Here is a 24282-nt window from a genome sequence, read left to right as displayed (position 1 = left end):
TCATCTCCTCTCCTCCAACCCACCTTTCCCACTGCAGCAAAGGCCCCCTTGAAGTGCTTCTTGGAGCCACCCCTCCTGTGCCCTAGTCCACTCCTCCCCTTTGAGGCTTTCCTGTGTCTCCATCTCCTCTTGAGGGCCACCTCCCCCACTCAGTTTTCCTCACACTGACGTTGCAGCACCCTAGGATTTCTATAGCTCTGGGTCACCCCTTCTTCCCAGCCACTGTCCTACCTGTCTGAATCACCAGCCCCTGCTGGACTTTGAGGCTCAGAAGTTCAGCTCATGTCCCTGCTCTTCAGGAGGTCTCCACGGGTACTGCACTCCCCTCCCCACAGGTCTGACTTGGGCCTCCCCCATGGTACCCCCATCAGCTCCTTCCCAACCATAAACCTGAGCTCTGTGAGAATGCCCCACCAGAGGGCTGCAAACTGCAGGTCAAATGAACAAATCCTGAGAATGAAGTGGAGACTAGTCAAAAGAACTGCATTGACTCAAAAGAACTCCCAACAAATGTCTTTCACACAAACTGGTCTGCATGACATCAAAATTTATAACCTAAGATTTGGAAGGACAACATAGATAAGCAGAATATATAATAATGGGACCCAAAACTCTCCCAATTCTCACAATATTTTAAGCCTTAAACTTTTGCACATCCTCCCTTCCTGAGAGCTAAGGGGTGCATGGTGGGTGGGGAAGTGTGTTGTTCCATTTTTCCTTTCGTACGTATTCAGAATATAAAGAACCATGGTTGAATTGATCCCAAGTCTTTATGCTCCTGTAGTAGGATGATAACACTTACTCTCTGTCATAGCTTCACCGAGGGCAGCATGCATATTTCACTCTTTAACTTTGGGCTTGGCCATTAACTTGCTTTAGCCAAGTAAACATCAGCAAAAGTGACCCACGTAGAGGTCTAGGCCATATTTGTGTATTTAGACTTGCTCTCTTGTGCTCTTGGCATAACCATGAAAGAAGCATGATCCGGGTAGCCCAACAGTCCTAGAGAAAAAAAATAAGCATGGACTGAAATACGTGACCTGGAGCCAAACTCAGCTAAGATCTGCCAAGACCAGCTCAACCCCAGAAAACTCACATATCCATGAGTGAAAAACAGATACTTTGGGTTGTTTGCCACTTTGATTTTTTAATAACAGCTGATTAATCCAGACAATGATAATAAACAGTGTTTACTCAGTGATCACACTGTGCCAGGTGCAATGCTGGCCATTTTCCACACATATTTCCATGTAACCTTAGCAACATCCCTAAAACAGAGGTGTTATGATTTCCATTTTACAGATAAGAAAACTGGAGCTCAGACAGTTAAAGCAATTTAACTGTCAAGTCTAGTATGTAAAAGGACCAATATTCAAATGCAGGTTTGTCTGCCCCCAAAGCCCATGCTGTGTGCCAAACTTGACTTCATATGGAGCAAAAGGAATAGTGAGAGAAACAGGGCCTCCACTCTTGAAGATGTGATAAACACTTTGTGCTAAGTAGTCCTGATACCCTGAATTAGCAAAGCACATCGTTTTATTTCATGACATTATTTACTTTAAAACTCATCACAGCCAAGGGCTTTCTTTTTCAAATTATGACTGATCTGTTCATTTACACACTCCAATGTAGACGGTTCTGAAGACAAATGCAAACAGCCTCTTCAAAGGAAGCTCCGGTGAGTCATCTCTGCCTCATTGCCAAATGCTGAACACTGCACCTAGAGATTTGTTCCATAGCCACCTGTTAACTGTGAGAACTCATGTGTCGGGAGAGATGGTGGCGCTCCCGGAAGTACTCATGGCAAATGGGGCATGAGAGGGCCTCTTCTCTCAGATTCTTAGAATGTAGGTCAGGCCCAGCATATTCCTTTTTGTGGTGGGACCGCATATGGAAAACCAAGTCAGAGGTCATGCGAAAGGAGAGGTTGCACTTTGCACACCGGTTCTGGGTGGACAAGCCCAGGGAGGTGAATGTGGGTGGCAAGAGGGCCCAAGAGGCAATAGACGAGGATGAGGAGGGTGTAGGTATCTGGGCCATGGCATGCTTTAGCCACAGTGTGGGGGCACCCAAGAAAGCACCACAGAGAGGAGCATTCTGTGGCAACGTTTGCAAGTTCCAGAAATTACCCACCAAAAGCTTGGAATTTGAAAGTTGATCCCAACAAGGGCCATCTATCGTTTTAATGAGTCCCAACAGTTCCCCGAGGGCATCTGCAGGTCTGCCTTCCTGGAAGAAAGAGGTAGACCCAGGTCTCCCTAATGGATACCGGGCTGGTTTACTGAAGGCGCTTCTCTGCTCCATTCGGGTTCTGCTGGACCACACAGAAAAGACTGTGCTGCTAGATAGTTCCCTGGGGATGTCCTGGGTCAGCTGTTGGGGACTATGCTGGCCTGTGAGGTCACCATTCTCCCTATCCTTGGCCTGCCTGTCCTCCAGCCTTTTCTTGAGCCGAGTCACCTCAGTAAAGGCACTCTGAGCCTGTTCCCAGCACACTTTCTGAGCCAGTGGCTTTCCCAATCTGAGCTTGCCTGAGGTTTCTGACATTACTGGCTCAGCAAAGGACTCATCCTGACTACCACCATCCATAGAAGCCTCAGAGTCCAGGTGGTTCATTTTCTCCAGCAGCACTGGCTTGCAGCCCTGGCCCTGCTCAGGTTCACTAAGCTGACATCTGTTTTCAGCTGAAGGGCTCTGCAGATCCCCCTTCCCAGCAGCCATGTTGACTAGCAGGGCCTGAGACAGCTTAGCAAGGTAGACACTCCAACGGCTGTCATCTTCAGGGTTTTGCTGGTCTGGAGGGCTTGGACCAAGGAAGAGCTATGAAATTGGAGAGCTCCCCTAATGGCTGGGCCAGCCACACTTGGACTACAGGACTCTGCAGAGAGAGGAAGCAACAGGCATTAAGAAGAGGTGCTCTTCACTAGTTGTTTGCATCCAAAAAACCCTGACTACTATAGATGCCACACTCACCCTGTCTCAGAGTTCTATGCCACCTGCTTTCACCTCCAGGACTCTCTTAGGGAGGATGAACCACACTGCACAATGATGCCACCCAGAGGCATGGCTCACCTGTCAGCATCCAGACAGTAGCCACTGGTGTTAACAGAGCACACAAGGTGTCCACCAGACAGTTATGACTTTGTTGACAGTTCTAACATGCTTGTACTCTAATTTAGGGCAGTTTTCATTCCTTGCCGATTTTCCCCCAAAACATCCAAAGTGCCAAGAACTTTAAGCACTTAGGGATAGGAGCTCCTGAAGGCACAGGTGTCCAGAGAGATAAAAGCTGAAGCAATAAATACCTAGGCATGATGGGGTGGGTCTGGAGCTTGCTTGGCTTCTGCTCCTACACCTAGGGGTCAGCCATCTCTCTTCCATCTCTACTCACCGGAAGGGTAGACACTTTGTTCTCCTACCACATTAATCCACTTGTTTTTCTTCTGTTGACCTGGTGACTGCCAATTGTCCTTTTGTGTCCGCCTGCTGGGCATACTCAAATGGACAAGCCTCTCGAGGCTTTGAGTGGAGACATATAGTGGCCATGTATGAGGGTGGCACTGAGGAGGAGAGGGTGCCATCATCCCTGCCAGGGAAGCATTCATCTCTGCCTTTCCATAATCAGCTCCATCAGTGGGAAACCAATCTCCAAGCACCTTGGGAAACCAATCTTCAAGCACCTTGCTCAGCTGGTGAGCAGTACTGCTAGGCTGCACTCCACCGAGTGCTCCAATTTTTCATCATTAGAAAATATTTATCCCAGGCTCAGGAGGACGTGGGCAGCTGAACTGCTTCTTCACAGGAACTTCCACAGGCTTGTTATGCATAAATACCACCTGGACTCATGTCAGCTCCTTCCTCTTGCCCTGCCTCCTATCCCTCATGAAAAAGGAAGCCATAACCAGGCCGTCCCATGTAATCATCAAGTCATGTCACATAGATTTAAGTACACAGGCTCTCAGGTCAGATGCCTGGATCAAACCTAACTCTCCTCTTACCGAACCTGTGACCCTGGACAAGGTGCTGATCTTCTCCTACCTCTATTTTCTCATTTTTTTAAAAAAAGGATCATCTTGGTGCCCGCTTCATCAGGTGATTATAAAGATTAGATGGAGTAATATATCTAAAGTGCTAAAAAGGGTCTACGGCCATGCCACCCTGAACAAGCCTGATCCCGTCTGATCTCAGAAGCTAAGCAGGGTCGGGCTTGGTTAGTATTTGGATGGGAGACCACTTAGGAAGACTAGGTGCTGCAAGCATAAAAAATGAAAAATAAGGGACTGTAAGCTGACAAGGTCCTTGCAATCTGTGAGGTCAACCAAGGGTTGCCTTGCCTAAAAAAATAAATAAAGTGCTAAAGAGACTGGTTCAATAAATGTTAGGTTATATCAATTTATCAACTTATTATCACACTGGTACAAAGGGTCAGAATCATGGCCACCTTTCTTCTACTCGTATGTTCCCAGGGACCAGTGCACAATACTGTTTAATGAATGACCAAACAGCCAGGAAATTTCCTCAGCACTCCCCTCCCCCACCCACACACACTTAGAGAGAAAAGAGCTCTTAGCAAACAACTATGAGACCTCATTTTCCTGAGATATCTGAAGATATTCTCTACTCCAACTCAGCTGGCCAGCCTCCAGTAGTTCCAAGCTACAGCTCAGAAACTAGATCATATTCAATGACACCATCTATACCTCCAGCCAGTGGCTTCCTGTGTCTGCCTTTCTCTTCAGTTAGAATAAACAAGCACAGAAAATACCTCCTGTGCTCCAATCCTTTAGTTTCTCTAAACTCTGGAGATGCTTCTCAGACCCTTTTGGAAGATTCCAAAAGATAATCATCTATCCACCTCTTCTGCATATACACTGTGAGGTTCTTGGTTTTCCTGAAAAGAGAAACACACATTTTTCTAGTCATACTCTTAACTCTGGAACTCTAAGAAAATTAAAAACTGAAGAGTTACACAAGCTTCTCTGAAGGCTGACTGATGGTGACATGGAGCTGAGGGAGAAGAGGTCTTCCCAGCCAGCCCCCATAGGCTTCATGTCCAACTATGCCTAGACCCCTCCAGCACTAATGCTTGCTGTGTTCAAGCAAAACCAAATGCAAGATTCTCAGAATGCAGCCAGCCACCAGGCTCACAAGGAGGTCAGCTGGAGTCCTAACACAACTTGGCCACGTGGACCAAGTTTGTACATCAGACTTCCCGGCCAGCCTCTGCCTGATGTCATCAATAGTGTCATCTGCTAGAGAGATATAGCCTATTTAAAGGGGGAAAAAAATTTAAAAGCATTGAAGTTTGAGACTTAACCCAGAATTTTAAAAATGGTATGATTACCTGTTTTAAAGAAAATTTGTCACCTCCTGGGTTTCTGAAAAAGAAATCTTCCAAGCAAAGCACACATAATTCTAAGTCATTTGAAAACCAACCCTTTCCCCTCAGCCTACCCCAGAACTCTAATACATTGGAAGTCAGTGGTTAAAATGACTTAAAAGACAATTTAACTCTTCAATCAAGAAAACAGTCTTCTGACTCAAAGTTCCAAGCATATACCTTAGAATTTGTCCAATATACTTTGATCTAAAATGAAAAATTCTTTCAATAAACACACTGCAATCCTCTTCCATCATATTTAATTTTTGTTTACTTCTTCTGTGTGATTTATCTACTGACATATCAACTGAACAGTTAAATATGCTGAATTATCATTAAATATCACAATAAACTAAAAAAGCAAGCTAAATTATTTATAAGAACCCAAAGCTTCAATTGTTAGGTGGTAATTAATAGCTTTAAAAACAAGGTTTTTTGTTTTTTGGGTTTTTTTTACAATTTAGTGTGTGTGTGTATAAAATATAGTTTTAGTATCGCGTGTTTGAACATATAGCTATATATATTATAAAATATCACTAAATAATGAAATCATGTAACTCTGACAAAAATAAATTTTTAACAAAAAGCAAAAAATTGCTTTGATATACAATACTTCTATTTTATTCCTCAAAAATCATTCAGATTTATCTAGACTTCTTCCCTTAGAATGTGTCTAAGACGATCTTTGATATTAGAATAAAATATTTGCACCATGGTTCTACTTAATGTATACAAAAACATTAATTTCAAATGCTACAATAATTGCTATAAAATGTCTGTCTCATTCAACTGTAATGACGTAATTTAATTTCTGCACATCAGCAGCATCGACAAGTACATATTTTGGAAATATATAGTGAATTTCTTATTTCAACTCTGACCCAAATGCTTCACATGCAAAGTCCTGGCTTTCCCATTGTCTCTCTCCCCAACAGCCTGGCCTTGGCACTGCTACCACACAAGGATAGTATGGGCCCCTCTGTCCCCTAAATATTCTGGCAAGGTTTAGCTTCCTTAGGTGCTGTCTATGCCTATTACTAAAGGTAAATGTCAAGAAAAGGATTCAATTTCTGCCTTGTCTCTAAATCCAAGTATTTTCTTTTACCTCGCCCTGAAAACTCAGGGATTTATAACTTGTTCATTTATGTATTTCCCCCCACAACAGGACTGAACAGGTTATATGCCCAGATCTTGAGATAGAATCTGTCAGAGAAAGGATCTAGGGCAGATGCACCTTTATTAGTCTAGAGCCTTGCACAAGTCCTGGCTGAGAATAATGGAGCAACATAGGATCAGTGAATGAGAAGATAGGTGGATGGATGAAAATAACTGCAGCCCAAAAAATCAACTTAATTTTATAAACTAAAAGCAACAAATGAACAAGACAAACAGAGACTGGTGGACTTGAACAACAGTTTAGTGGTTACCAGAAGGAAAGTGGGGAGGGGGGAAGTAGATAAAGGGTAAAGAGGGTCAAATACATGATGACAGAAGGAAATTTAACTTTGGGTGATGAACATACAGAATGCAATATACATATGATGCATTATTGAATTGTACATTTGAAACCTATATAATTTTATTAACCAATGTCACCCCAATAAATTTAATTAAAAAAATAAAAAACAAAACAACAAAAATCAACCTGGGGGATGTGTGTGGGGGGAGGGGGGAATGCAAGGCAGATTTCTTGTGGGAAATCTGGAGAAGAAGGGAGGGGAGAGAAAGAAGGCGGGGGAGGTGGATCTGGTTTAGGCGTAGGACAGGGGGAATAGGCAGTAAAGAAGAGATAGACCATAAAAAGTGAAATAGATGAGAGAGAAAAACTGGAAGAGACAATGAGACAAAAGACTGAGGCAGAGGGCGAGGACAGCGTTGCACTGGGAGAAAAAGGAGAGGATGGAGAAAGCCGGTGTCAGAGGGAAGGGAAGAACCGGCAGTCAAAGGCAAGACTAAAACTCTGCCCCTGGGAAAGACCAGTAGAAGTGAGACGAATCCCAACCCTCCATGCCCACTCGCAGCTCCGTCCCGGGGAGCAGAACAGCGCGTCTCACCTCGGTTCTCTGCTGTGCTAGGGACGCGTTTGCAGTTCGGCCGCCTCCAAGTCTAGCGCCACGCCACCCGTGTGAGAACTTGGCTCATGAGCCCTGGGGGTGGAGGTATCCCGCCTTCTGACTCCTCCCGCCTCAGGGGCGGGTCCTCGAGCCACGCCCTACCCAAGGGGCCCACAGGCCTTCAGGAAGGCTCCTGCCTGGCGACAGAACTCTCCGAGGAGGGCGCAAAGCGGACTTGCTTCCCGGGCACTGCTGGCCCGATCTCCGGAGGCCAAGCGCACGTCTGCACTCTGGCCGCTCGGCTTGGCAGGGCCCTCCTGGAGGGCTCAACAACACAATCCCCGCCAGACTCCCCAGCTGCCTCGGCTTTTGCCCTGCGCCTCGCAACTGCGGGGCTGAGGAAAAGTTCTGGCTCCAGTTGCCCCACGGTACCATCAACCCCCGCTGCCTCTGGAAGTGGTGCCCAGCCATGGCCAAGGCTTCGCTTGCTGCTGTTCACCTGCCCTGTGCGTCGCGACTTCTCTCTTGTATCTGTGGGACCCAGGCTAGAGCCAGGAAGTCAGTCCAGGTGGTCCACGCCCCGCGGCTGCAGATCCTCCACATGCTGCCCAGAGACCGGATCAGCGCTCCGGACTTTCCTTCCCTCTCCTCTCTCAGCAGCCGCGCAAGCAGCATCTTTGCGGTACCCAGATTTCGGTGTAACTGACCCTCTGCCTCTCTGCCTTTCTCAGCCACCTCAGTTGTGAAATGATAGCGAAATAATGGTGAGTTCTGAGACCTCACAGAATGTAAAGGTGTTGGGAAGTTAACTACCCAGGGAGGGTGGGACAGGCTAGGGCTGAAAGGAGGGTGAGGGATGGCTTCTGAGTGGATGACATTCATGCCCGGGCTTAGACTACCTAGAGCTTTGCCCTGTAGTGAGAGTTGAGAGGGAATGGGAGTATAGCCTAAGGTAACCAGAATTGTGGCAATCGTATCCAGGTGTGTGGGTCGTGTTATGTGGTCCCAGAGGGGGTGCAGATCATGTTAGATTGTGGAAGAGAATCCTTGAGGGACTAACAAGAAAACCAGCTTTGAGTCCCTGCTCTTTACTTCATTCAGTCTCTCAATAAATGTTCTGGATTCCGATGGGAGGAGGAGTTGTGGGGACATGAAGGGACAGGCTCTGTGCTTTCCACGATCTATTACAATCTATTACAAAGATTAGATTGTAAAGGACAAAAATGACAAGTCTGAGGTGCGGAAAACAGGATTCAGAAAATACATTAGTACTTTGGGGGACGATCCCCAAAGCAAAACTTTTATGAAGAGAAACCACTGATGAAGATGGAAATAAGGCATCAAATCCTAAATGTGATACCTCACGCAGCCTCGATGAAATCACAGAACATCCAGGACAACCTTGAAAATAATCTGTGCATTTAGAATTCTGTATCTAACTGAACTGTTACTCAAAAGTGAGCACAAAAGAGATCTTTTCAGGTGTACAAAGCCTAAGGTTATCACCCACACAACCTTAGTAGAACTACTAAAGAATTTGCTTCAGAATTAAGGAAATAGAACTCAGATGAAAGGAGAGTTTTAAGAAACAGGGTGAGCAAAGGAGCTGAAAAAACCTGAAGATTACTGGGAATATCTATATACTGAAAATCATAGAGACAATCACCAATTTAGAGAATACTTCTTGTTTTGAAAAGGTTAGCGAGAATGAAGTAGAGTTAGGTAGGTAGAGTCTCAGAGGGTAGAGCACTTCCAAGAAAGTTTCAGCCATTCACCTGGAGAGTCCTGAAGCCATCAAAGGAGCCTAAGCTCTCCTAGGCATGGGCATCAGTGTCCCTGCTGGGGTCAGTCATTAGCTGGCAGCAAGAGTATTTCCTCTGTCAATTTGGGGTGGATTGTGGTGGTAGGTGGTAGGCTCAGAGCAGCCTCAATTATATTTCCTACTGTCAGAGATCTGAGTGGTGCATTTCCATGGCCCCTACAATGTAAACAGACTTGACTTACAAGACAAAGACAGAGTTTGTCGAGTTTGTTTGTTTGTAATCTAGTTATATACTTTTTAAAGAAGACACATCTAATACATAAGGACATAAGACAATTGACTATAAAGGAATGAAAATACATATGCCAGATATGTTGGGCAAACTAAAAGGCTGAAGTCTACAGTACAGTAAAAACAATGTTAGGATTAAAGAGGGTAAATTTTCCAGAAAACTATAAAAATTTTAAACTGATATACACCTAATAAAGTAAAAATGATAAACATAAATGAGAAATAAAGACAGAGAAATTTGTCAAATCCATTACTACGGTGAAAAATTTCAATACTCATCTCTCAAGAAGACAAAGTATTACTTAAAACATAGATTTGAACAACAAAATAAACTTGGTTTAATGGTTTTGTAAGTAATCTTCTACCCAATCATGTACTGAAACAAATCTCAATAAAATTCAGAGAAATAGTACAATACAGACCATGTTCTCATATCATATGCAATTAGGGTGGAAATTAATGACAAAAATAATATTTGAAAAAATATGTACAATTGAAAATTTAAAATTTTACAAGTAAGTAATTATGGATCAAAAGATAAAACTAAATTAAAATATACTTAAATCAAATGGCAATAAAATATGACATGAAAACTTATGAGGTACAATGAAAGAGAAACTTAGAGAAAAATTCATGGCCCAATAGGCTTATGTTACAGAAAAGAAAGAGTGAAAGTCAATGATTTAATAATTTATCTAAAAATATTAGAAAAATAATAATAAAATAAACCCAACAAAAATGAAAGGAACATTTTAGAGAAAGAATAAATAGAATACAAAAATTAAAATCAAGTGAAAACAAACCAAAAATTACTTGAAAAGTTTACTATTGTAGATAATACTCTCATGAAATTGATTAAATAAGACAGTGCTTCCCAACTTTAAAAATATGTATATAACCTGCCCTAAGATCTTTTTAAAATACTTTTTTACTTATAGTTACCTCATGAAATTTTAATACCACAGTTTTACTGTACATCTCTTCATGTACTGTGCTTTATAATTAAAACAATAAGTATAATTATCATCCCCTGAAGGCAATATCTTTCCTGTTGTGAATGCAAAGAATAAGAAAAGAAATAAGTAGTAATAAGAATTAAAAAGAAGATAGTACTATAGATAGAGCATAAATATAAAAGTCAAAATTATTCTGAACAACTTTATACTGCTATATGTGAATACATGTTCAAATTCCTAGAAAAATATGTTACTTAAAATGACTGATCAAAGAAATAGAAGCACTAAATAATCCAGTGTGTTAGTCTGCTCAGGCTGGCATAACAAAGAACCACAGGCTGGGTGGCTTAAACAATAGAAATTTATTTTCTCATAGTTCTAGAGACTGAAAGTCCGAGATCAAGGTGTCAGCAGAGTTGGTTTCTATTGAGGCCTCTCCTCTTGGATTGTAGAAAGTTGCCTTCTCACGGTGTCCTTACTTGGCCTTTTCTATGCCTGCATGGAAAGAGAGCTCTGGCATCTCTTCCTCTTCTTATGAGGACACCAGACCTATAGGATTAAGGCTTCACTTTTATGACTTCATTTAACCTTAATCACCTCCTTAAAGGCCCTATCTCCAAATACAGCCACATTAAGAGTTAAAGCTTCAAAATATGAATTGCCTATACTATTCAGTGAATATCTAATAAATAATATCAGTAGTTTAAAGATTTTCAACAAAGAAAATCAGGCACAGATGATATACCAAATAGTCAAGAAGCAGATTATTGGGGTCATGTTCAAAGTCTTTCCAAGGAGAAACTAAAGAAAAGCACTAAATGCATTTTGTGAGGCTATTATTACCTAATGTCAAAAACAGTTAAGGACATTACAAAAATAGAGAATTATAGGCTAACCTCCCTCACAATCATGTTAAAAAAAAAGAACTAAACTAATAGTAAACTTAATCCATCAGTGTTCAAAAAATTATCATGGCCAAGTTGGATTTAATATAAAATATTAAAATTGGTTTTACATGCATTAATGTAATTAATCATTTTAATATATTACTGGAAATATATGTACTATAAATTTTAAAAAGTAAAATACGTATTAATCACTATAAGCAGAAGAAGGATTTAGATAAATTCAACACGCATTCCATGATTTGTAGCAAACCAAGAATAGTAGCGATCTGGTTGTAGAAGACGGTAGCATAGGAAAACCCTGAGCTCACCTCCTCTCACAGACACACTGATTATACACCTACATATAAGCAATTTATCCTGGAAAACAATTGAAGGTTGATTGACAGCTTCTTCACAACAAACAACAGAGAGACTACACAGAGAATGGTAAAAGAGTTGGAGATGTGGTAACCACGGGAACCCTACCTTTAAGGGGCCACCTACAATGGGAGAGATATCACTGAGAGGCCCATACTCAGACTTATTTGCCCAGGGGCACAGTGATAAAATAGCAATTTAAAGGGCACATATACTATACATGAAAAAAATCCATTTATTGTCCCCAAGGAACCTGTCAAATGTGTGGGGAACTGCAGGAACTTTCTGGAATCTACAGGAACTTTCCAAAATTGAAGGTGCCAGTGAGTGCCATTTTTACATTCCCCCTACACCTAGATAACACAGGCCGGAATTCAGTTCAAGTGCTCCATCCAGCCTTGCAAGATCACCACAGTGCCCTCTCTTGGCCAGTGCCTAACCCAGCCAGCTAGCCCACCAAGGCACCCCCGGAGACACAGACAGGAGGTACATCAACCTGTACTTGCTGTTGATCCAGCCAGTCAGCTCACCAGAGGACCCCAGGAGCTGTGCACCCAGGGCATCTGGACCTGTGCCCACCCTAGACCCAGCCAGCCAGCCCATGAGGGAACCCTAGGCACCATAGACTTGCTTTGATTCCAGCTGGCCTGCCAAAGCCACTCTAAACATGCAGTCTACATAGAGATTACTTTTAGCAAACACATACCTTCAAGATTTGGTGAGGTAGCTCTTTTGTCCAATTCATAGAAACCAATAAAGAAAGTCAAATAAACTGAGGAAACAAAGAAATGTATTCCAAATGAAAGAACATGAAAATCACAAGGGGGCGGGGAAACCTAGTAAAACAGAGATAACTAATTTTCCTGATAAAGAATTTTTGGTAAGGATGCTTACCAAACAGGAGAAGAATAAAGGAACACAGTGAGAACTTTAACAAAAACTTAGAAATATATATAAAAAAAAAATTAGAGCTGAGGAATACAACAACTAAAATGAAAAATACAATAGAGGGACAAATTAGAGAAGATAGAATGAATTAGCGACCTGGAAGACAGAATAATGGAAATTACCTAATCAGAGCAGCAAGAATTAAAAATAATTTTTTTAAAAAAATGAGAGTTTAAGAGACTTCTGAGACAACTTCATGCATACTAAAGTTCACATTATAGGGGTTCCAGAAGGAGAAAAGAGAGAGAAGAAAGAGAAAACATATTTGAAGAAATAATGGTTAACAACTTTCATAAACGGGAAGGAAACAGATATCCAGAACCAAGAAGCACAGAGAGTCCCAAATAAATTGAATCCAAAGAGATACGCAATGAGACATATTATAATTAAAATGGCAAAAGTTAAAGATAAAGAAAGAATCTTGAAAGAAGCAAAGGCCAAAAAACAAAGAAAGAAAGAAAACAACAACAACAGCAAACACCTACTCACATACGAAGAAAACTCCATAAGGCTATCAACTGATTTCTCAGTAGAAACTTCGAAGGCTAGAAGGGAATGGCAAGATATATTTAAAGTGCTCAAAAGAAAGAACTTACAACCTAGAATACTCTGCCTGGCAAGATTAACATTTAAAATCGTAGGAGAGATTAAGAGTTTCCCCAGACAAGCAAAAACTAAAGAAGTTCATCACCACTACACTGGCTTCACAAGAAGTGTTAAAGGATCTTCTATAAGCAGAGAACGAAAGACCAAAACCAGAAATAAATATATATATATGAAAGAAAACTCACATTAGTAAAGAGGAATATATAGTAAAGGTAGTGAATAAACCAAATAAAAAATTAGTGTGAAGATAAAAAACAAAACTAGCAAAATCAATTGTAACTACAATAAGTAGGGGATATGTCAAAAATTTAAAGCATAGAAAGGGGAGTAAAAATGTAGCACTTTTAGAATATGTTGGAACTTAAATGCCTGTCAGCTTAAAATATATATATTATACCTCATAGTAACCACAAACCGAAAACCTACAAGATACACAAAAATAGAGAAAAAAACCCAAAGACAACATTAATAAAAATCATCAAACCAAAGGCAAGAGCCAAGAAAAGAAAAAAGGAACAGAGAAGAACTACAAAAACAACCAAAACAATGAACAAAATGTCAATAAATACATAGTGATAATTATTTTAACTATAAATGGACAAAATGTTTCAGTCTCAAAGGACATAAAGTGGCTGAATGGATTTTTAAAACAAGAACCATCTATATGCTACCTACAAAAGACTCAATTCAAATCTAAAAACACACAGACTGAAAGAGAAGAGATGCGAAACATATTCCATGCAAATAAAAATTGAAAAAATAAAGCTGAGTTAGCAATAGTTATATCAGACAAAATAGACTTTTAAACAAAAGCTATAAAAAGAGACAAAGAAGGGCACTACATAATAATAAAGGTATCGATCCAAGAGGAGGATATAACATTCGTAAATTTTGTGTACCCAACATAGGGGCCCCTAAATATATTTTAAAACAAATATTAACAGACATAAAGGAAGAGTTTACAATAAGAGTTGATGATTTTAATACTCCAGTTACATCAATGGATAGATCATCCAGATAGAAAATCAGTAAGGTAACATTAGCCTAAAATGACATAAAATTTTAGCCTTAAGTGTTAGACTTATTACAACAGAGATAGAACATTAAATCCCAACCCAGCAGAATGTTTCAAGTGCACATAAAACATTCTCTAGAATAGGTCATATGTTAGGCCACAAAACAAATCTCAATAAATTTAAGATCAAAATGTTATCAAGCATCTTCTCCAAACATAATGAAATGAAACTAGAAATCAATTGCAAGAGGAAAACTAAGAAAAACACAAACACATGGAGATTGAACAACAGGTTACTAAACAACAAATGAGTTAGTAAAAAAATCAAAGAGAAAATGAAAAGATATCTTGAGACAAATGAAAACGGAAACATAACTTTCCAAAATCTAGGGGATGCAACAAAAGCAGTTCTAAGAAGAAAGTTCATGGTGATACAGGCCGACCTTGAGAAACAAGAAAATTCCCAAATGAACAATATAACATTACACCTAAAGAAACTAGAAAAAGAACAAATAAAATTCAGAGTAGAAGGAAGGGAATAATAAAGATCAGAGTGGAAATAAACAAAATAAGGGCTAAAAAAAATAATAGAAAAGACCAATGAAACTAAGAGCTTATTCTCTGAAAAGATAAGCAACATCAATGAACATGTAGACAGATATATTGAGAGAGGGAGGGAGGGAGATGGAGTGGGAGAGGAAGCGGGAGAGAAAGAGAGTGAGAGAGAGAGAGAGAGAGAGAGAGAGAACTAAGTAAAAGTAAAATCAAAAATGAAAGTTACAACTGACACCACAGAAATATAAAGGCTCATAAAAGAATACTATGAACAATTATACACCAAGTTGGACAACCTAGCAGAAATATTCAACTTCTAGAAACATATAATCTTCTAAGTCTTAGACAGGAATAAATAGAAAATCTGAACAGAGTGATTACTAGTAACAAAATTAAATCATCATCACACAACTCCCGACAAACTAAATTTCAGAGGCAGACAGCTTCAAAGGTGAATTCTATCAAATATTTAAAGAATACATATTTTTTTCAAATTATTTCAAAAAAAATTGAAAAGAATGCTTCTAAACTTATTTTATGAGACCAGCATTACCTTAATATCAAAACCAGACAAAGACACTACAAAAAAAGAAAATTAGAGGCCAATATCCCTAATGAACATAGGCAAAAATTCTCAGCAAAAAAATAATTATGCACCACTTAATTACAAGGATACATTCTGAGAAATGCATTATTAGGAAAATTTATCATAGAGCAAACATCATAGAGTGAAATTACATAAACCTAAATGGTAAAGCCTACTACTTTAATTATGTGTGCTATACTTTTATGCAACTGGCAATAGAGTAGATGTGTTTATACCAGCATCACCACAAACATGTGAGTAATGCATTGCACAATGATATTATGACAGCAGTGACATCATGGGTCATTGGAATTTTTCAGCTGCATTATAATCTTATAGAACCATTGTCATATATGTGGTCCATCACTGACTGAAATGTTGTTATATGGTACATGACTGTACTGGCAAACTGAATTCAATGATACATTAAAACATCATATACCATGATCAAGTGGTATTTATTCCAGAGATGCAAAAATAGTTTAATATCTATAAATCAATCAATGTGATATACTACATTATTAAAACCAAGGATAAAAATCTTATGATCATCTCAATACATACAGAAAAAGCATTGGAGTAAATTCAACATCCATTTATGATAAAAAAAAAACTCTCAACAAAGAGAGTATAGGAGAAATATACTTCAATATAATAAAGGCTATATATGATAAACCCACAGATAACATTATGCTCAACAGTGAAAAGCTGAAATCTTTTCTTCTAAGATCAAGAACAAGACAAGGATGCCCACTCCCACCACTTTTATTCAATATAGTATTGGAAGTTCTAGCCACAGCAATCAGATAAGAAAAAGAAATAAAAATACATGCAAATTTGAAAGGAAGAAGTAAAACTGTCACTATTTGCAGATGACATTCTATATATAGAAAACCCTAAATATTCCACGAAAAACTATGAGAACAATAAATGAGTTTAGTAAAATTTCAGGATACAAAATTAATATTCAGAAATTTGTTGCATTTCTATACACTAATAACAAACTATCAGAAAGAGAAACTAAGAAAATAATCCCACTTACAATTGCATTAAAAAGAATAAAATATTTAAGAATAAATTTGAACAAGGAGGTGAAAAATTTGTAGTCTGACAACTATAAAACATGATGAAAGAAGTTAAAGACAGCATAAATAAGTGGAAGGACATACTGTGCTCATGGATTGGAATGATTAACATTGTTAATATGTTCGTACTACCCAAAGCAATCTACAGATTTAATTCAATCCCTATCAAAATACCAATGGAATTTTTTGCATAACTAGAATATACAATGGAGTAAAAGTCTCCAATAAATGGGTTTCAGAAAACTGGACAGATAAATAAAACTGGACCACTTTCTTACACTATAGAAAAATAATAAACTCAAGGTGTATTAAAGATTTAAATGTAAGACCTGAAACCATAAAACACTTAGAAGAAAATATAGTAAACTCTTTGACATTAGTCTTAGCAATATATATTTTTTTTGGGATATGACTTCTTGGGCAAGTGCAAAAAAAGCAAAAATAAACAAATGGGACTACATCAAACTAGAAAGTTTTTCATAGCAAAGAAAACCATCAACATAACAAAAAGACAACCTACTTAATGGGAGAAGATATTTTAAATGATATATCCAATAAGGGGTTAATATTCAGAATATATAAACTACTCATACATCTCAAAAAGTCCAATTTAACAATGGGCAGAGGATCTGAATGGTTATTTCTCCAAAGAAGAAATACAAATAGCCAAAAGTATGAAAGGGTGCTCAATATCACTAATCACCAGAAAAATGCAAATTGAAACCATAATGATATAACACTTCATACCTGTCAGAATGGCTATTATAAAAAGTCAGCAAATAATACATGTTGGTGAGGATGTGGAATAAAGGGAGCCCTCCTATACTGTTAAGTGGGACTGTAAATTCATGTAGTCATTATGGAAAATAATATAGAGGTACTTCAAAAAAAGTTTTTTTAAACTATCATATGACCTAGCAATTCTACTTGTGTGTATTTATCTGAAGAAAACAAAAACCCTAATTTGAAAAGATATATGCACTCTTATGTTCACTGCTGCATTATTTACAATAGCCAAGATATGGAAGCAACCTAAGTGTCCATCAATAGAAGAATGGATAAAGAAGATGTCATACCTACATACAATGGAATATTACTCAGTCATAAAAAAATTAAATCTCGTCATTAACAACAACATGAAAGGAGCTAGAGACTATTATACTAAGTGAAATAAGTCAGAAAGACATATTCCACTTACCTGTGAAATCTAAAAAAGCAAAACAAATGAACAACAACAAAAAAAAACACAGGAAGACACTCATAAATGCAGAGAATAAACTGATGGTTTTCAAGGGGGAGGAGGAGGGTGGGGAAATGAATGGCAAGGGTGAAGGGGAATAAGAACTACAAACTTCCAGTTATAAAATAAATAATTCACAGCGAAGATAGTTAATAATATTATAATAATGTTGTATGGTGGCAGATAGTTGCTAGACTTACTGTGATGATCCATTTTAAGGTATGTAAATATCAAATGACCATATTGTACACTAGAAACTAATGTAATATTGCAAATAAACTACACTTCAATAATAAAAAATAAAAAAATAGTATGGAAACTTTCTAATCTAATAAAGGATTTCTACCAAAAGCCTTCAATAAATATTTTAACGGTGATGTGTCAGAAGTATTCTCTTTAAAATCAAGAATGCCTCCATCATAGCTTCTAGTTAACATCTCATTGTAGTAGTTACCACAATGATTTCGAGTTTTGTTTTTAATTTTACATAGAAATCCAAATGTCTCTGCAGATATTTTAGAATTAAAGAGTTAGCAAGTTGGGTGAATGTATCAATAAATATAAACATTTCTTAATGACAGCAATAAACACTTTAAAACTTTATTTTTAAAATGCCACTTACTATAGTTGAAAAAATACAAGGTATTTAGGGAAGGCACTTGACACAACAAGTCAAGATATTCATAGGGAAATTTATATAAAAGGCATTGAAAAAGACCTAAATAAATGGAGACATTGCCATTTTCACTGACAGGAGGAGTCCCAATAGAGATATCAAATCTCCGCAAATGTATATACATATTTAATGCTATTGTAATCAAATATTAAGAGGGTTTAGGAGGAGTGGAGACTTAGCTGATTCTCAATTTTACATGAAAAAGAAATGTCCCACAATTTCCGTAAGAAAAATGAGGTGGATGATTTGCCCACACTATTGTGACCTGGTCATTCGTGCCAATTCAATGCCAATAGGAATGGCCATTTTGGGGTGCAGTGAAGAAGGAAATTTCATTCGTTGCACAAAGCTCGACTGTGATACAACACAGTTGTGGAGCATCACATCTATGGAGCAGCTCAGTGGTGATACAGTTCAGTTATGAAACAGCACCGTCATGAAACAGCAGGGCTATGAGGCAGCCCTGGGGCAATCCTGCTTTGGGGTGAGACAGCTCTGCTCTGCTCTGCTCTGCTCTGCTCTGCTCTTGTCTGTCTGGTGTGTCTGGTCTGTCTGGTCTGCTATGCTCTGTTCCACTCTAATCTGCTCTACTCTGGTCCAATAAGACATCTTCAGTGTTTCAGCTTCAGCCTGGGAAATGCATCCGTCAGTCTTCAGTGGAAAGAGAAAGTTCACTCCCCAAGCCAGAGGGAAGCAGACTTATATGGAGAGAAGTCCCTGCCTCTAGTTTCTATTGGTCCATCTTCATGCAAATGAAGACTCCAAATACTCACAGTTTGATTGGTCCAATAAGCACTATCCTGATTGGTCAGAATGGAGCCACTCTGATTGATTAGTGAAGATGCTAATGTGGATATAGCTGTGCAGCTCTGATTGGACATGGAAAGTCTCAATTGTACTGGTCAAAATATAATTTTGAAAACTCCTTTATAAGGGTTGGCTTGGATGACAGGAACACAGTGCAGGCAGGCAGCTCAATGCAGAAGCAGGCAGGTCATTGCAGTCTTCTCCTTGAAGTGTGATTTACTTGAGAGGCCCCTGTTTAGAAATGCGTTCTAGGCTCTGATCTTAACTTTGAGCCCAATAGCTACCAGGAGCTTTTCTTAGTAGGTATCTTCTTTCTTATGGTCAACACTATCAAGCTTGCTGTGAAAGTCTGTGTTTGTTAGGTTAGGTAATTGATACCCTGTGTGAATCAGATTCTGCTGGGTTATCTTATGGTAACAAAACCCCCAAGTCAATCACTTAAAAGCAACAAACTTTATTTCCCATTCATATATCTCATTATCCTGTATGTACTATATGCACTATCCATCCCAGGTTCCCAAGAACATGCTCTATATCATAGTTGCAGGTACAAGGCTGTTGGGTCCACCTGAACCATACCTAAATTCTTAAACATCCTGTCTATAAATAGCACATGTAACTTCTATTAACATTTTATTGGTGGAATCAAGTTCAAGTCTGCCATGAATGTGGCTGAAGAGCATAATCTTTTCCTACAAGAGGGAGGGGCAGTGAGGAACAGTAATACAATGACCCACACTATAACAAGATACTGTGGGATTGACATTAACTAAATAAACCAAAAGAGAGATGAAAGAAATGGAACAGACCACAGAACCAGACCCATACCTATGGAATTCGAAACACATCAGAGGTGGAATGCATATCACTGAGAAACAGGTGGAATAGTAAACAAATGGTGCTGTGGCAATTTCTTCTCTATATGGAAAAGTATTAAATCAGATCCCTGGTACAAACCACACTTATAAATTTATTCCAGATGTATTAAATATTCAATGCGAAAGGCAAAACTTTTCAGATATAATCTGTTTCAACTTAACAAGGAAATTTTTCTTACATAGGGTACACAATAGTTCAAATCTTAAGTTTTTAAAAGTGACAAATCAACTAAATTAAAATAAGAAATTTCTGGTTTATTAAAAGACAAAAAATGGAGTGAAAAACAAGCAACAGTTAATAAAAGATTAGTATTTAGAGTTCATAAGGAATGTTAAAGTTTCAATATGAAAAAGACAAACACCTGAATCAGAGAATGGATACAGGCAGGAATAGGCACTTCACAAAAAAGAAAATGAGTGGCTCCAAAGTTCTTGAACAGACTAATCTTATCAGTAATAGGGAAATGCAAATTAAGACCACAGTGAAATATCTAATTAATAGGCAAGTATATAAAAATACGATGATACCAAGTGTCATGAAGGATGTGAAGCGAAGAAAAAATATGCTAATAGCGATGTTTACTAATTTCATCAATTCCAATATATCATTTATTTAAAATATTACATTATAAATACCACTGGAAAAGAAAAACCCAGGCAACACACGTTTTTTATCACTTGTAATTTTAGTTATACGCGCTGAAAGATGTAGTTTAGACTTATTAAAGAAAGATGTTTAGCACATATCACTTCATTTGTGCATACAAAAAAGGAAAAATAAAGTAAACTGGTTAAGGAATTATTAGATACTTTTAACATTACCAGTCTGAGTTTTTGATTCACTTTGACTCGAAATTTCTATGCCCATGTATTTCTTTGGGGAAGAGACAAGACATCTTCACTCAGCCCTTTCTGAATTTCTGATACACAGAACCTGTGGGCATAATAATTTGGTTCTTTTATGGTACTAAGTTTGGGAACATTTGTTTCATAAGAATAGCTAACTGGAATGTTCCTCATGCACAAAGGATATTGGCATCCTTGCATGACCTCCTCCCTTCAAGACCCTTCCATCCCTTGGTCGATTTTGCTTTTCATATGAATGACCATTATAACACTCTAGTCTCTCAAGTCCTTAGCATTCTCACCCACAGTGATGCCCTTGTCTAATTCACCACAGCTGCCCTCTTTCAGTTTCAGTTTACAAAAAGGCAGGGTTTCTCTAGAACTTTAATGGCCAACTGTGAATGTTTGAGATAAGGAATAAATGGAGGCCTCTTACCCCACAAAGATCCCATGATTCCTACCTGTGATTGTCATATGCAGAACACTGAGCAGAGCTACGAGTCACAAAGTCACCATGCCAACCTTACTATCCATCATAACAGCAGGTGTTCTGCCTCTGCTGGGCCAGAGAAGGGCCAAGCAATTAGTGGGCATCGTTGCCCCAGAGTCAGGAGCTGGACTCTTCTGCCCACTAGGCAAGTACCAGGTGGAGGCTTGCATTGCACCTTGGTGAAAGGGCTGAGGGGCCAATACCCATGGGCACAAGAAGAGGCAGCAAAAGTGGCAACCGGAGGTGACTGAAGTGACCTGGCATCCAGTGGGTCCACAGGGATGGCCATGAAAATGGGAAGTGGTCCCCCCCGGGTGCTGGGACCCTTGCCCTTTTTGCTGCTGGTGATGACACTTTCCCTGCTGAGGGTAGGTGGCTTCCAGTACAGCATTCTGGGCTGGAGAAATTTATACCACCACCTCAGCCAAGACTTGGGAACTTCCACCACAGTGACAGTCACTATAGGAGCATAGAAGAGAGTATAAGATCCTGCGATAGCGCTTTTGATCTCTACTTTGTCGTGGACATGTGAGTGGCCCTCTTGCCTTGGCCATAGGTGCCACTCAGAGTACCTCTTTCCCCAGTGTCACTGCTGGCAGGAAGTGATCCAAGGGAACTGCAGCCTCTGAATGGGGAGACAGGGCCAAGTAACAAGGTCTCTGTGGCCTCCTTGTTCCTAAGGCAGAAGGAATGCCCAAGATTTTATTCCCTGGGACTTTCTCATTTGGAAAGGAAAAAAGGACACCATAGAGTTTCTGGATGGCTCTCAACTTGCTATAAAGTTGGCCAGGATTTGTGTCCTGCATACCCCTTAAACAGCTGGAGGGGCAGGTGATTGCTAAGAGTTGCCTTCTCAAGAGTTATTAGAAGCTCACTGTGGGTTTTGGGTTTCATTTTGCTGTGCTGATTTGTTTTTCACCCAAATGACTTCCATTTTTACTGGACTCCAGAGAGATTGTTGTGTGCTTCTCTGAGATGTTTCACTAAATAGTGAAAGTCTTTTGCTTTATTACTATAAGTGTTTTGCTTCTTTCTTCAACAGACCCACGTTACAGTTTGTGTGCACTTTCAGAACAGTTTGTTCTGTCTGAATGTGTCCCTGGGAAGCTGAGCTGTGCATTGGGCACTTTCTGGCCTTCAAGGAAGGAAGGCAAGGGGCAGGGCTTCAGGCTTTAAAAGATTGCCTTGATTCAATTTTTAACTCCTCTGCTGAATAAATCGTACTTAATGGCTAACAGTGGCATGACGGTCCATAGTTATTGTTGAAATACTTACAGTTTCCATAGCCCTTTCGCTGCACTTCTGTCATCCTCAAAACAATTCTGGGATGTAGAGTAGGGAAGGTGATTCTATATTCAATCTTCTGGAAAGGGGGCAAATACTAGATGTTGGATAAAGTAGCCCAAAAGCTGGTAGTGATGACAGGACTCAGGTTGTCTGTGCTGCCCTCATTCCGACATTTCAGGATATACTGCCTCTGATTCCTCTGATTCTCTTTGGAGACTGATGATTTGTGGGGTATGCATGCCCAGCCCACCAGCTTCTGAGCAAAATCATGGGGTAGATTTTCCCCACATCATCACCAGTATTTGTTATTTCTGGTCTTTCTGATGGTAACCATTCTACCTGTTGTGAGGTGATATTTCAATGTGGTTTTGATTTGAATTTCCCTAATGATTAGTGATATTGAGCATCTTTTTATGCAACTTTTGACTATTTGAATTACTTCTTTGGAAAAATGTGTCTTCAGGTCCTATACCTATTTTTTAATTGGACTTTTTTTTTGTAATTGAGTTGTGAGTTGCTTATGTATTTTAGATAAGAACCCCTTATCAGATATATGTTTTCAAATGCTTTTGCCAATCTGCAGGTTGCCTTTTCATTTCAAAAAAAATTATTTTATATTAGTTTCAGGTGTACAGTATATTGTTTAGACATTCATATAGTTTATGCAGTGATCCCCCCAATTACTCTAACACCTATTTGGCTCTACACATATCTATTACAATACTATTGACTCTTCCCTATGTTGTACTCTATGTTCCTGTGACTATTTTGCAACTACTGCTTTTTACTTCTTCATTCCTTCACACTTTTCACCCAGTCCCAACCCCCTCCCCTCTGGCCATCATCAGATTGAATCTGTATCTGTGATTCTGTTTTCATTTAGTTCATTTCTCTCATTCCTTAGATTCTGCATATAAGTGAAATCATATGGTCTTTATCTTTCTCTGGCTTATTTCACTCAACATAATACCCTCTAAGTCCACCCATGATGTTGCAAATGGTAAAATTTTATTTTTTTATGGCTGAGTATTATTTCATTGTTTACAAGAACCATAACTTCTTTATCCAATCATCTATCAATGGGCACTTAAGTTGCTTCCATATCTTGGATATTGTGAATAGTGCTGTCATGAGCATAGGGATGCATAGATCTTTACAAATTAGTGTTTTGGTTTTCTTCAGATAAATACCCAGAAATACAATTGCTGGGTCATAAAGTAGTTCTATTTTTCAATTTTCTGAGGAAACCCAAAACTGCTGTCCATAGTGGCACTACCATTTTGCAATCCCACCGACAGTGTACAAGGGTTCCCTTTACTCCACATCCTCGCCAACACTTGTTTTCTGATTTATTGATGATAAGTATTCTGATAGGTGTGAGGTCATATCGCACAGTGGTTTTAATTTGCATTTCTCCAATGATTAGGGATCTTGAGCATCTTTTCATATGTTTATTGGCTATCTATATTTCCTCTTTGGAGAACTACCTATTTAGGTCTTCTGCCCATTTTTTAATTGCATTGTTTGTTTTTTTTTTGTTGTTGAGTTGTATAAG

The 24282-nt window shown here is 39.1% G+C and overlaps 1 protein-coding gene and 1 pseudogene across 1 annotated transcript; one reads left to right on the top strand and one right to left on the bottom strand.

The window, feature by feature from the left end:
* Positions 1-1746: 1746 nt before the first annotated feature.
* Positions 1747-22749, bottom strand: ZNF488 (zinc finger protein 488). Its single transcript, XM_015593243.1, has 6 exons — positions 22716-22749; positions 21594-21899; positions 17702-17710; positions 13142-13201; positions 5203-5267; positions 1747-2820 (listed from the first exon to the last, which is right to left on the bottom strand). The coding sequence occupies exons 1-6, from the start codon at positions 22747-22749 to the stop codon at positions 1747-1749; spliced, it is 1548 nt and encodes a 515-aa protein (XP_015448729.1).
* Positions 4141-4259, top strand: LOC112483912 (annotated as a pseudogene).
* Positions 22750-24282: the final 1533 nt, after the last annotated feature.

Source organism: Pteropus alecto, unplaced genomic scaffold, assembly GCF_000325575.1.
Source record: "Pteropus alecto unplaced genomic scaffold, ASM32557v1 scaffold287, whole genome shotgun sequence".
Lineage (NCBI taxonomy): Eukaryota > Metazoa > Chordata > Mammalia > Chiroptera > Pteropodidae > Pteropus > Pteropus alecto.
The sequence above is the reverse complement of the archived record's forward strand: the minus strand, read 5'-3'. Positions and strand labels throughout refer to the sequence as shown.